At 43.3% G+C, this 14,968-nt stretch overlaps 1 protein-coding gene across 5 annotated transcripts in view; it reads left to right on the top strand.

Annotated features, from left to right (window-relative positions):
• The window catches only part of Cacna2d3 (calcium voltage-gated channel auxiliary subunit alpha2delta 3), an 813,990-nt gene that overhangs the window by 527,530 nt on the left and 271,492 nt on the right, over nt 1–14,968 (top strand). For all 5 annotated transcript variants that reach the window (XR_005494606.2, XM_063275287.1, XM_063275286.1 and 2 more), the window contains 1 exon segment: nt 7,572–7,650. Coding sequence is in view for 4 of the 5 variants with exons in the window: in XM_063275287.1 (XP_063131357.1) it covers nt 7,572–7,650 (79 nt within the window). In the remaining variant the exon portion in view is untranslated.

Genomic DNA, 14,968 nt, shown 5'->3' with positions numbered 1-14,968 from the left:
GAATTTGGACCCAGCTAACCCCACAAAAGCTAAGGCATGAAGAGCTGCTCCTAGACCCACCCTTTCTGGGAAAGAGGAGCATGTAGTCAGCTGCCTGGGTTCATCACTTGCCAAGTCTGCTGTCCTTGCCTTTGAGACTGACACAGCTTCTTTAAAATGTCATCCTGATCCAGCACCCACTGGATTGTAGAGCTCTCTGAGTTTAGATAGACATAACTTGGCAGTCGGTGGACACGGCTTTCTGGAAAGGATTCACATTTTCTTAATTCCCAGCCCCACATGCCTTTACTCAGGGCCCCTAATAACTCTAGCATTCTGAGGGCTGAGACAGAGGATCTCAAAGAGAGGATCGCTAGCTAGACTAGCCAAGTTGATGAGTTCTAGGTTCATCAGGGGACTCTATCTTGATAAATAGGCAGGTTAACAATCATTGAAGATATCCATGCTCAACCTTTGGCCTCCACATGTAGATCCACTGATACACATGTGTGCACATACACTCCTATAAATGTACAAAGTAAACTTTTAAACCCCAGGGCTAGAATGTTGGAATTAGTACACTTGCTCTGGCCCCAGAATGATGCCACTGGAGCTATAGTCTGAGAACTTGTGTCATCCTCCTTTGAAGATGTCATAGCTACTTGACTTCTTATTCTACAATAGCAACCCTACTGGTGGGCCTGAGTATATCATTTGCCATGACAAAATACTGGCTAAGAAACTCATCTTATCTGCACCCCATTCCAGAAGACCATGATGACATTTCATTCTGAATTGTGATATATTCATTCACATATATGAGGTAACAGACATTTATGCTTGGGCTGGGGGGAATAGAAATTGGAATGAAATTATGTGGACACTTGGAGCATCCCTAATGTGACAGTCCATTCTTCATAATGATCTATGATATTCATTTGTTGAGATTTGATTACTTTTGTAATCTAATTCAATTTATCCTATTTTATTGTCAGTTGGGGCAATGTTAACTTAGTTGTCTCTCTCGTCCTCTAGATGAGCATGGTGGCTTCAACACTGAAAAGCAGTCTGTCCAAGACGACTGTACCCTGTGGAGTCACCCTTCTCTTAGCCTGTCTCTTCTCCCACAGCAAGCATCTTTATAAAGATAAACATTGGCAGTGATTTATGAGCGCTCTCTCTCTCTCTCTCTCTCTCTCTCTCTCTCTCTCTCTCTCTCTCTGTGTGTGTGTGTGTGTGTGTGTGTGTAATCTGGTTCCATCCTTTATCGACTGCTTAGAGATTAAAGGTTTCATTCAAAAATGCTTCAAGGCATCAGACATTACAGAAATGGACAAATAGTAATGAGAGTTATCAGGAGAAAGTCTTTGCCACCGTGCCAATTTAGAACACATTTGGTAGCATCAAACTGACTTTAAGATAGAAAATCATCTGTTTTAGTGAATTCTGAAGCCACTAGTCATTTTGAGCAACCCAAAGAAATGAGCATAAATGAATAGATGTGTTAGAGACTCCATTTGCCTGACTGGGGACTGTAGCCCCCTAGTTTCAGTTTAGGACCTATGAAAGTGCGCATGGTCTCTTCTGGTAGCAAGTGTCCTTAACACAGTCTAAAATGAAGGACTGCCCTTTTCCTGTGGCGGGATAGACTATGTATGTGTGAAAACACTGCCCGCTCTACCCCCACTACATCTTGGAGCCAAGGAATATTGGTGGGATCTCACAGAGGAGCTCGGCCTGTCAGCATGGAGACCAGGGAGTTTGAAGAGCTGTTCTTAGACCCACCCTTTCTGGGAAAGAAGAGCATGTAGTCAGCTGCCTGGGTTCATCACTTGCCAAGTCTGCTGTTCCTGCCTTTGAGACTGACACAGCTTCTTGAAAATGTCATCCTGATCCAGCACCCACCGGATTGTAAACTCTCTGAGTTTTAGATAGACACAACTTGGCAGTTGGTAGACACAGCTTTCTGGAAAGGACTCCCGTTGTCTTACTTCCCGTACTCTCATCCCATCACTCAGGCCACTGAGTTCTTGGTAGATTCCTTCTATGACAAACCTACTTGAGGGAAAGGACAGGTAACTTGGCCAGGGTTTCAGGTGGCCAGCTGCCGGCCAAGCTTTTGATCTGTACTGCTCATGGTCTTAATACTCGGTGTTGTCTGAAAAGTCTGGCCAAAGCCACTGTCCCTTTTCACCTGGAACCTCTCGGAAGCCTGCCTTTAGTGTCTTTGCTGAAATCTGTACGTCATTGGACTGTGGTTCCCACATGTGATGGCACATTCCAGGGTAGCTAGAGAGCCTCAAAGTTGGTGCCTGCTTTAAGGTTCTGAGTTGTTCTTGGGAAGGATGAGAATGAGGAGAGTTGCAAGGTTGTTAAGAAACACAAATGAGCAGCCAGATTGAACGCAATTGTTCATGGCCTATGCCCTATACTATAGTCAGAAGGAGCCTTTCGTATGGTGCAAGCCTGTACTAGGCCTCTGTTCATTGCCCAGTTGAAAAAAAAAGCTATTCTCTAACAGTGACCTATGGGGTTCATCCTGACTGATGCCACAGCCTCTGTAAGTTCAAGCCACTCCTGATGACTCTATTCCTGCCACACAGGTAGGTTTAATATCACTTGGAACATCCATCATTACACCAAGCATCACCTGGAGCATCCTGTTCTGTAACTCTGTGCCTTACTCCCTCTCCCTCACCTCTGTCCATCCCTGCTTAGGCATTGCCTTGTTGCGACAGCTTTCTCTTCCTTCCTTCTTAACCTGGCATCTTCCTAAATCCCCCATCATCTTCTCCTGATTTACTTTCCCCATAAGCCTTTAATCCAACAAATATATGAGCATTATATATGAATTTTGTTTTACTCCCAAGACAATGTGGTTTTCACAATGTTAGTTTGTTCTGTGTCTATGGAGTGGTCCCTGGCATATAGCAGATGCTCAGAAGGCATGGGTGACTGGTAAGCTCACCCTTTTGTTTGTTGATGTGGGTGGCAGCAGTTTCCTCTCTGGTTGTGCCATGGACCTATTGAAATTCTACTATAACCACTTTCCTTCTCCTCTTTAAATAGCTGCAAAAATAAGAATTTAGGATTCACTCATACACAGGGAACGGGGCCATCTATGTTTCTTTCTTTGCTCATCCCTTCCTCCCTTCTTTGTTTTCTTCACAAGGCCATCTTTGAACTTGTCATCCTCCTGTTTCAGCCCCTAGAGCTGTAGTGTTATAGGCCTGTATCACTGTGCTCAGCTCCCTTGGAGCTTCGGATGGGATTCATCTGCATAAATCAAATATCAGTGTAACTTCTTTGGAAAAAAATGGTTTGAAATTATTTTTTGTTTGTTTCCTTTGGATGAAATGAAGTGACTTTAAGAGACTACATTCAAAGACTTTATTAATTAGGTTTAATGAAAGATCAGAATTAACTGGTGGGGTGACTTGGGCACTGTTATGCTCTGCTTTGGGCCCTGACAATGAAAGGAACCTTCTGAGCCTGTGTCTAGGGAACATAGAGGTTAGGCTCATGGGAGTGTCAAAATGGATCCTGATAGCTAGCCTGGCCTGTCTTATGACTCCTTTTCATGAGCATATATGCTGTCTACTGGGCTCTCAGGATTGCCCTAGACCTGGCTCTGCTAAAGCTCCTTACTACATTTAAAAAAAAAAAAGCTGAGTTCACAGCAAACTAGTAAACATTGATTCAGTGGCATCTCTTAAGAAATACATAAATATGAGTTAGAGGGATAGAGACTACCATAGAATACAGCCCTCAGAATCAACAGAGCAGGGCTCACAGAAGCCCACAGAGACTGAAGTAATAGTCCCAGACCTTGCATGGGTCTGGGCTAGGTCCTCTGCATGTATGTCATAGTAGTATAGCTTGATGATTCTGTGGGACTCTTAACAGAGGAAGTAGATGATGTCTCTGACTCTTTTGCCTGCTTTTGGGACATTTTTCTCCTGCTGGTTTGCCTTGTCTAGCTTTGATATGAGGGTTTAGACCTAGTCTCATTGCAACTTAATATATGCCATGTTCTGTGCTTGGTTGATATCCTGGGAGGCCTGCTCTGTTCTAAAGGGAAATGGAGGAAAAGCGGGGAGTGGAACGAGGTGAGGGTACCTCTGGAAAGAGTAGAGGGAGGAGACACTGTGGTCAGGATTAATGGATGAGAGAAGAATAAAAAAATTAAAAAGATTTTTAAAAAAAAATAGGAAATTCGAAAGCAAGCATATCAGTCTACAGAATCTGCTGGTGAGGAAATGAAGAACATCTGACTGCCACACATAGAGGTTTCGTACTCGGTTAAAGGACTGGAAGAGGAAGGCGGCCCTCATTTCTCCATACTGACATTTTCTGTTTGACTTTCACTCTAATTTTATTCTTCCTATGCTCACCCAGAATTGTTCAGGCCCTTACGTTACTTTCTTCTCATGTAAAATGAACTTTAATTGTTAAAGCAATAGCTACTTATTTTTTAATGCATTCAATCATTCTAATAACATACAAGCTTCTGCTGTAAAAATTGGGAGTCTCCCTTAGAAAAACAAAACCTCATTGCATGATTATTAGCCAATCAGTCCTCAGGAAACACTTAGGATTTGATTGTTGATCCTTATGTAATGAAGACGAACATGCATGGACTCCTTGCACTGTGTGTTTGCAAAGCTGTGTTCTTCAGTATTCTTCTATCTCCTGTCAACTCTATTGACTGTTAGCCTCCGTGGGCATTTTGCCTGTAATCCTGACTATAAGATAAATGCCTAGAGCTACAATTACTGGGCCAAAGGAATTACAAATACAAAATGTTCTTGCTATTGTTAAATTGCTTTCTAAAATATTTTACACTTTGAAGTAAAATGCTTTTCCTTTTGTGCTCAGTTGAAAGGCATTATTGTGAGCAAATGCAGGGCATAAACCCAATATCATCTGATTATGTTTATTTTCTAGGCAGAGATGTAGAGAGTCAGGTCCATGCTGCTTCTACTCAGATAAGAGGTTGGTCCACTGGGAGCCAAACGTTGTACATAAATGGAAACACTGAGCATGACTCGGCTTTCCTTTCATAAGCAAAACAATAAAATGGAAATCAACAAAACAAATAGAATGCCTACAAATCCCTCAGCACAGTACCTGACCCATGGATGGTTCTGATTGTGGAGGCCTTACTGGTGGTGATGGCGGGGATCACTGTGTTGGCTTTCACTTCTGCGGGGCTTGTTAGCACAATTCCTTAGCAATCATGACTGATCTGAAGCTTGGCTCAATCCTACTGGCTTTCCAAGTAGGTTGCCACAATTTAAATCAGGAATTATACAAGTTTGCCAGCAACCCAAACACTTTTCTTGGGTTTTAACCATACCTCCGAGGGAGAACAGTTTCTGCTCAACCTTTTCATCTAAACAGCTAAAAGGCTGGCACCCGTGGATGGCTACCTTTGCAGCTTTGCCCCAGGTTCTTGACCACAAAGATGAAATGCATGGCTTCACAGCCTAAGAGCCGTCTCCTATTCTTTGTTGCTAGGCTAAGAAATGATAACGATGCAAGTTTTTGCCAGTCTAGTGTTTACCCTTTAAAGAACTTAAAATTGAAACCAAAGCCAAGACTTTATGAAGACCATGAGCCCTATCTCAGAGGACTGGACTCAGACATTGAACTCTGTGGACGATGGCTCTTGTGGGCTTACAGCTGTTTGGAATCATTTGTATTGGCAGACTCAGCAGTTCAAGAGCTCTGAGAGGTACTTGTATGTGAGCAGACCTTTATGAAACTAAGAAAATCATTGTATTTAATTGGGCCTCAGTTTCCCCCCAAAACAGAGAGATTAACCTAAGTAGAGAGAGTGACCAGGAACAGAAAGTGAACCGGAAGGGCAGTAGGCACCACTAAATATGTTTGTGTGTGAAGATAAGATCTTTGCTTTCTCATTTTTCCCAAGGAGATTAAAATCCACTAATTTGTTTGTTTGTTTAAGTCACATTTGCACTCCCCAATTCTGCTTGCAGGATGCTGTGGACAAGAGCTGCAAAGAGAGGAAAGGCAGCATGATAGGAGAGCTGTCACCCACAGGAGCTAGGGCTGCGGTCCAGCTCATGGACTTCAGAAATCCTTGGCTTTGGTTTAAAATTTAAGTTCATTAAAGGGAAAATACCAGATGGGCTAAAACTTGCACCTCGGTCATTTCTGGCTAGTCCGTCTCCCCAGGAGTGCCTTGTACAGGAGCTGTAAAGAAACAGAAAGACTCTCTGTCAGACCGACAGTCACAGATTGGGGCTTCCTTGTCATGATAATGCACTTAAAGTCCCCTTTCAGTTAGAAGTGGACCATGACCCAATCCCAGCCTTCATGTTCTACTGCCCAGCCTAGGAGAGATTCAGAATTACAACAGAACTCCCATTTCATAGCTGTGAGCTTTTATATGTTTTCTTTCATTCAGGGACTAATAACATTCCAAGTTCTGTGTGCCACGGTGGCCCAGACCTTTATTTCTCCTCACAAAAGGGGACCTCCTCCATTAGGGTCCCTTTCAAGACTGGACTGCAAAAGATAATACACAGTTGTAGGAATGACCTAGAGGAGCCACAGTCATGTCTCCCACAAGGCTGACTGAGCTGAGGGGACATTGGCTGGTAAGGCCTTTGATGTCGAGTATTAGGGTCCATCCAACTAATGCTCTTCAAAGAAATGCATTTGGCCTACTAGGGAAGACTGTCTTGGACCAAAGAGTTTTGACCCCCCCCCCCCCCCACCTATCTCATTCCAAACATGGTGCATCAAAGGGGTGTAAGCCTTTTTTGTCTTATACTTTATTCTATCTTATCATCTAGTACTGTTTGAAAGGTAGTGCTTTGTTTCAAAGAGGTGTGTCTGTGTGTGTGTGTGTGTGTGTGTGTGTGTGTGTGTGTGAGAGAGAGAGAGAGAGAGAGAGAGAGAGAGAGAGAAAGAGAGAGAGGGAGAGAGAAGAACAATGAAAAAAAGAGATAGCCTTTTAAAAGTGTAAGTTCTCTGCTCTTTGAGAGCTTATATGTTAGGATGACTAGATGGGGACTCAACAGGGACTCCACAGGTCTCCAGGCCACAGGCAGCGTCTCTTGTTTCAGTTAAGGACTTACTATGGAACCCACGCCTACGGATAGTTAAAGAGCTCCCACAGCCTGTGCATTCTGCTAGGGAGAAACGCCGAGGGTCTCACAGAGGTGTTTCTATTCTCCAGAACAGCACAGTCTGGGTTTTCAGCGAGAACAAGGAAAACAGTTGTGGATTTGGTCTAGACCTGGATGATCCTTTTCTACTCGTGGAGTAAAGCCAGGCCCACACTGCTGCTGGCCCCCGCCATTTCTGGCCCTGCTTCTCTGCCCTGCACCACACGCTGAGAAACAACTACCATTTTCGCCATATGGCGCAAAGATCAAAGCCCCCCAAGCCCCGGAATACATTTCTAGCTGACTGTATTTTCAAATGTCTTAAATATGTTCCTGCAGATGGGGAGGCATGGGGCATGGAAGAGGTGAAGCACATGTGTGTGAGGCGTGTATGTGGTTGAGCGGGATGGCGCAAGCTGAGTACTGCTCACCGAATGTCCGTCTTCCTTTTAGGTTCGAATCTTCACTTACCTCATTGGACGAGAGGCTGCTTTTGCAGACAATCTCAAGTGGATGGCTTGTGCTAACAAAGGTGAGAATCCTGACTCTGCATTGCTGGTCTTGGGTGTGCAGAATCAGCAGCATATATGGGACAAGGAAGGAGTCCTTAAAGAAGATGGCTATCCTTTTACTGAGAAATAGTAATTTCATATATTCTTGGAATGTGAATATATACATATATATTCATATCAAAGCATGTATATAATAAGCAGTTGGGGTGATAAATACATGGACCACCTCAAACACTGATCATATCCTTGTGGTAGACCAATTGAAAATCCTCTCTCCTGGTTCTTTTGAACTATACAAACATTAAGCATAGCCACCGTGCTGCACTGTAAGAATACCAGACTGCCTATTTAATGATATGCAAATAAATAAAAAATTCCTCCTACTTAGCTGTAGTTTTATATCCTTTTTGCTTCTACATATGACTTAGAATAGACAAGGACACTACAACTCTCAGATAAAGTCCATTTCTAAATTTTCATTGAGGGATATGTAACAGCTCTTCTGTGATTTTTTTTTTTTTTTGAGGTCATAGTTGAGTGGCTAAGCTTCTTTTCTGCTTTTTAGTAGCTGAGTAGTCTTGGAAGAGCTTCTATGCAAGACTTTCACTATGCTACAAACATCCACGTCTCCAACACCCCAGACTTCTGCCGTGCCCTGAAAGCAGGTTCTTATAGCAGGAGGGAATTCAACCTGGGTTAAATCTGAAGTGAAGCATTCGATAGCTGGTACAGGCATCTATACTCTCTTCCATAACTCCGAAACTTCCTGATCCAGATGGAGCCGAGCTGGCAGTCAGCGTCCTTATCATGCTTGGACCTCTGAGTGAGCAGGCAGATGCCTTTGACGCTCATTAGATGTGTGCTGAGACGGTGTTAACGTGCCCCAGTGAAGGGATAGACCACTGAAGTCTGTCAATACCAACCACTGTATAATAGGACAGCCATCTTCTCTAGTATGGACAGTTAATTTAACTTGTGTTGTAAGCTATCACGGGAGCACCTGCTCTGAGAAAAGATCAGGGCTGGGCTCTGTCAGGTGAAGGCAGAGCTCGAGACTGAGGCCGTTCTAATGGATGTTGTTCTCCATGATGCAGCTTTGGCCACAGGACTAGTGAAATTTAGTAACCTTAGTTTGCATTAGTCATTTAATACTCAGCACGGAGGTAGTAATATTTCTTCCTTTGAATTCTTAGTTGACAAATACAAACTCCATATATGGTATGGAACATGATGTTCTGGGTTGTGCATACAGTGTGAAATGGTCAAATCAAGGCAGTTTATATGAATTGCATAACAAATAGATTCTGGGTGATTTTCAAAAATACAGACATTGTTATCAGCTGTGGTCTCTCCAGTGAACAATGGAGCTCTTGCATTTATTTTTCCTGAACTGTAATTTCATGTCCTATTCTTCTGCTGGTTCTCATTAAATGGAAGGATTGGTGCGATGGTGCTTGTCAAGTTTAGTAGTTCAATACTAGCTACTGAGGTGCATAGTCATTTATGGATTTTTGTATTCATAAAGTAAATTTATTATCAATCCTTACAGTGTATCAGACACAAGGCTTGGGGCAAGGAATGGGAGTGGAAGTAACAGGGCTTTCTAGTTTAGTAAGGACCATTACGGCCAAGAAGGAGTCAGACTTTAAAGCTAGCATTTCTTACTATTGGGATGGGTGTGAATTTCATCACCTGCGGAAAGTGGGTAGTGTGATACCTGCCCAATATGCAGGTTGTAGGCAGGAAGTGGGGCCATGCAAGTCGGATTAGTAGCCCTGTTCCTAGCACATAAGTGCCCTTATTATTCCCTTTCGGTCAGTGACCTGTTGATCTGCCTGACTTCCCCCTCTGAGATGGCCGGCTTCGTGAGAGCAGCCTCAACCCTGCCTTCATCTTGGTCACCTGACAGAGCCCAGCCTTGAACAGGTGCTCCTGTAGCAGCTTACAACACAAGTTAATTATCCCTGCTAATGAAGATGGGTGTCCGGTTATACAGTCGTTGCAATGACAGACGTGGGCGGTCTATCCCTTCACTGGCCTTGTAAGTTAACACTAAAACACGATAGCGTTTGGATTTTAGTGGAAGAAAGGGGATATGATGCTGCAGCTTGGATGACTTCAGGAAAACATACTTCATTTCCAGCAACCGAAGTTGTTTCTCTGCAGTTTACACAGAAGGGAATGTTCTGGAAAAAGGAAGGGGTCGATGGTCAGAGCCATTCAGTGGGGAGGAAGGGCAGTGGAGATGCATTTGTGCTTTCCCTCTGTGGATTTTCTTTACGTGCCCGCATCATTCTTTTATGGAGCTAGATCTCTCCTGCTTCGTGTCTGTGCAGTTTGAAGTGGTCATTCCCACCTAATGTACAACAACATGTACTATGCAGGAAACATGGTAGATTTGATAGCTTCTCCCTGGATGCCAACTACCAAGTCTGAAGTCTAGCTTCCAAGCCCTCTTCCAGACAAAATTATGTCACCCAGCCTGGGTCACTTAGTCGGGCATGTTCAGAAGTAAGCCCACCACAGGGGGAAATACGACGGATCCCCCAGGGATAGAGGAGATGGCTGTAGCCAGGCAAATAAGCCTGCTCCCATGGTGCCTTTCTTTTGACTTTGTCTTTAACTTTCTGCTCCTGTTTGGAATGGTCTTTTAAGCAAATCTCAGTTTCCTCATCTCAGAAAATGAATGGCTTCATGGGGGAGCGTTAGTGCTTCCTAGCGTCTGTGAAATAGCAAGTCCTACGTTTATTTTGTTTATTTTGTTTATTTTGTTTATTGAGCAGCTTTTCTTACAAAAGTATGCATCACGATGCTCACCCCACTTCAGCTCATCTCAGGAGCAGGCACAGCAGGAGTAGAGGAGGCCTGGGGTAGGGCATTAGGTAAACCCCACTCTCCTTTCGTCCTCTGTACATCTTCGAACTTTGTTGACATTTGAAAAAGACTAAGTTAGGCTTCCCAGTTTTTTTCTTTAGTCTGTGGCCATGGAAAAAAAATCTTTTCCTTTTTGTCCTTATTTTTATCCCTGCCACACTAGATTGCACTTTTCCCGTCAACCACTAGACACTTGGCCACTGTGATTACTTTTGCCTATCTGTTGTCCAGCTGACAAAAAGTCTTCAAATTGGAACCTTGTCTTAATCAACTAATATTATAGCATAATTTTGTTTTAGCTACCCTAAGAATCTTTGAAATATTCCTATAAAGACAATTTTGTCAAGGCAGAACTTAGCCCTGGAATTCAGTCTATAAGATTTATAGGTTCAGAAAATCCATGCCACAAGGAGAGCTGCTAGCCAGATTAGTAGTGGGATCCAGTATGCACCCTTCCTTCCTGCCGATTTTGCCTTTCATTTTCAGCTCTCCCTCTGAGGACTTTGGGGAACAGAATGTCACTATCTGCCTCTCTCCAAAGTCACACTCACTAAAAGAGTGTCAGGTTCTGCTCCTCTGCACCCATGTAAACACTGGCTTCATGTTGGCGTCAGCCATGAGCAAGGATTCATCTATGGTCATTAATTAAATCTTTGTTTATGGTCTTGGATTGTTACATGATGGAGGCAGAATAACATTTTCATCTCAAATTACATGAGGTCCAAAGCCCTACCTACCCCCATGACATGTTTTTGCCCTGACGCAACTAAGTTCTTCTGTGAAATAAACTGTCAGCATCCAGGACTTGAGCAGACCAGGAAAAGGCCAAAGTGAAGCCTGCTGACAGGTTGAGCTGCCTGACCACAGAGTGACCCTGAGGGAGGGAAGAATGGTGAGGGCCATTATGCCATCCCTGGATCCCTGGTGCTCAAGGACCCACTGTCTGGGCAGAAAGTCTTTCTTAGAAGTCTGGTAGCCATGGAAACAGTTGATATTCAGTCAACCTCAGATGCATGCCTGGGAACATTCATGGGTCTTAGCTCTCTACCTCCTTCAAAAGCTGGCAAAATCCAGAGAGACTATTGGTTTATTTCATTTTATACCAAAGTAGGACCTACTCTAAGGGAAGCAACTCTAATGAAACAACGCAGCATGCCATTTTAAAGACATTAAAACCATCCCCATCATGGGAGACAGGCAGGGCAGTTTAAATGCCGAATTCACACCATTGCATAAATAAGCAAATTGGGACAGCAGCAAAGATGGTCGGTGAGTCCAGATATCCCATGAAGAGGCGATAACCTTTTCTAATGTGCAGCGTGCCAGCATTTGAAATGAGCACTAGATGATTCCCCTTCGAAATCAGAGTTAATGGAGTGTTTCCCAGCTGTGCAAACACAGGTTCTGCTCAGTGTTGGAGTTCTTAATCTGTCAGTCATCATGCGCTCCAAAGGAAATGCCTTGTGTGTCTCTCCCAGTTGTGTGTTTAGTTTATCCCTTTTTGAGGGGTTAAAGGTTCTTCTCTCCTTGTTTGAAACAGAACTGGTAGCCTAAGTCCTCCAGGGAAGTCCAGCCACTGACCTTTACCCAAGAAATAATTCTTAATCTCACTGTCCCTTTCCAATTGTTACATAATCCCAAAGATGCTTCACATTTCTGAGGTCAAAAGAACGGGTCTGGTCTTGGGAAGGAGAAAAGGCATAGTTAAACCATTTTGGTTAAACCAAGGATGTGAAGAATTGCACGTGACTCAGACAAAGATCACCATGTTGCTCTTGTTAATAGCAATTGTGGATTACTGATTGCATTCCGTGTCAGGCAGGCACATAGAACTTACATAACACATCTCTGTAAACACTCAGAGAATCCCTAGGTGGTGTGTGTCATACTTACCATTGTTCATAAAGAGAGGACCCCTAAACACCGGCTCTCTGGTTTTCAGCCTGCCATACTTAAAAGGTTGGATAATCTTAAGAACTATGTGACGTAGCTATACCCACGCTGCATCACTTCAAGGGGAGACATAAAGAGAAGTCTGTTCACCTAAAATAGGGAGATGGTACTAACCAAACAGTGATTCCATCCCTGTCCATCTGATGACCCAAAAAGCTCAGTGGGCTTACTTAAAGGAGCATTTTCTGTCAGAGAACTGCATCTTTGAAAAGTACTCCCTTCTCCTGGCTCAATACAAATACACACACACACACACACACACACACACACACACACACACACAGACAGACACAGACACACATACACACACACATACACATACCACACATACACACATACACACACCACACATACACACAAATCCCATACACACCATACACATGCACCATATGCACAAATAACATAGCAACATATATATAAACACACACACATACCATACATACAAAATATATACACACCATAAACACAAATACAAACCATATGCACAAAAACACACACTGTATACACAAAAACATGCACATATTGCACACACACACACACACTAAACCGTACCATACAAACAAAACATACCACACCATACACACACACACATAGACACAGACACACATACACAGACACACACACACCAACACATACACCATACACACAAACATACACACACACACAAATACCATACACACACAAATACCATACACACTATACACATGCACCATATACACAAACAACACATATACACACATATAATATATATATATATACACTATAAACACAAATACAAACCATATACACAAACACACACACTGTATACACAAAAACATGCACATATTGCACACACAGACACAGACACAGACACACACACAGACACAGACACAGACACAGACACACACACACACACACACACACACACACACACACGCACCACAGAGTCCCAACCCACAGCCAACTAAAAGCCAATTCTTGTGTAAGTCACCACAGCAAATCTGTTTCATGGTGGCAGTGATTACATCACACCTGGGAAAATGGCTCCATCACAGAAAGCTTTCCCAGCAATGGTAGAAACAGAACCTGGCCATGTGAGATGGACAGCAGGGGTTGCTGACAAAGGCAGACTGGCATCAGGGCTCTGGCATCGGTGTCACTGTAGAGTGCAATGTGGAATCCTTTGTTGATGGCCGAGACATTTTGAAAACATGTTGAAGTCAGAGGAAATCACAGGAATACCAAGGATTGGGCTGCATATGGTTTATCACCCCGAGTGGTTGTAACCCAGAGTTCACAGAAGGAATGCTGCAAGGGAGCAAGGCAAATAAATTGATGTTATATAGAAAAATGAGCAGACCATTTGTAATAGGTGGCTAATTTCAGCATTAATTACTCAGTAATTACCGAATGATTGCTGATTCTGTTTTCTTACATGATATATGAAGCTCAAAAAGGCACATTAAAGACAAGAATAAACATTCAAGAGCTAGAATTCACCAGGAAAAAAAATATCAGGGGCAGTAAGGAAGGTGGCCAGCTCCGAGATTACAGAAGGGAACTGAAGGAAGCGTCTACAGTTTCACCCGAAGATCTCGACCCTAAGCAACTTCCTGCTATCCATCATTTGTTAACTAGAGCATACATTTCTTAGCTAGATCTACAGAAAAACATTTAAAGGCAAGAAAAGACTCTTTCAGGAAAGTTTCAGGTTCCAATGGATGGAGACTGAATATATATAATTTCAGCTTTCTTTTTTTTACCCTTTACAGACCTATATCTCTGCTTATTATATTGAAATATAACTTGGTACCATGCCCTGGGTTTGTATGATGGTGCTAATTTTTGCCAGAAACTTTTAAGGTCAGCTCCGTTATTATCCTCAACCTTGCTGGGAACAGCTACAATATCCAATTAACTCCCTAGAGGTACCCCGGAGGAAGTGTTATGAGGAGTCCGTGGGGTTTTTTGTTTGTTTTTGTAAAAAAGAATGGCTTCTCGGTTGAGAATAAAGGTCTCAACCTTAAGCTGGATTCAAATTGGTCTGGAGCTAACTCTCCATACTTCTCTTTGCTCCTTCTGTAAGGAGCACCTGAGGTGGGCTGTCAGGAGTCGCAAGGCAGAGGGCAATGTGAGTCTCAGGAAGACCTCAGTGAAGGTTTGTCCCACATCCTTACATCCCTGAGTCTTACATTTCCTTACCAGGCAAGCACCAGCTCTTATAATATGCCAGGGAACAAACATCCCAGAGACACAAACATAGTAAGAGAGCAAGTCACAGTCCAGCCTCAGACCAGACTGAGTCTCCTTAACACCCTGAAACAAGACACAGAGAGAGAAAGCAAGTTCAGATGGGCCAGTTCATCAGGGAGAGATTTCCCCCAACCAAGCCATTGGTGATAAAATGGATGGATCCATCTTGGGAAACCAGATAAACTGAGCAGGAAGGAAATGAGCAGGAAGTGAAAGGATCTAGGCAGGTTAAGGCAGAAGGGTCAGGGCCAGCTCAGCATAGAAGAACAGGAAAAGGGT

This window comes from Rattus norvegicus, chromosome 16 (assembly GCF_036323735.1).
Source record: "Rattus norvegicus strain BN/NHsdMcwi chromosome 16, GRCr8, whole genome shotgun sequence".
NCBI classification, from domain to species: domain Eukaryota; kingdom Metazoa; phylum Chordata; class Mammalia; order Rodentia; family Muridae; genus Rattus; species Rattus norvegicus.
The sequence above is the reverse complement of the archived record's forward strand: the minus strand, read 5'-3'. Positions and strand labels throughout refer to the sequence as shown.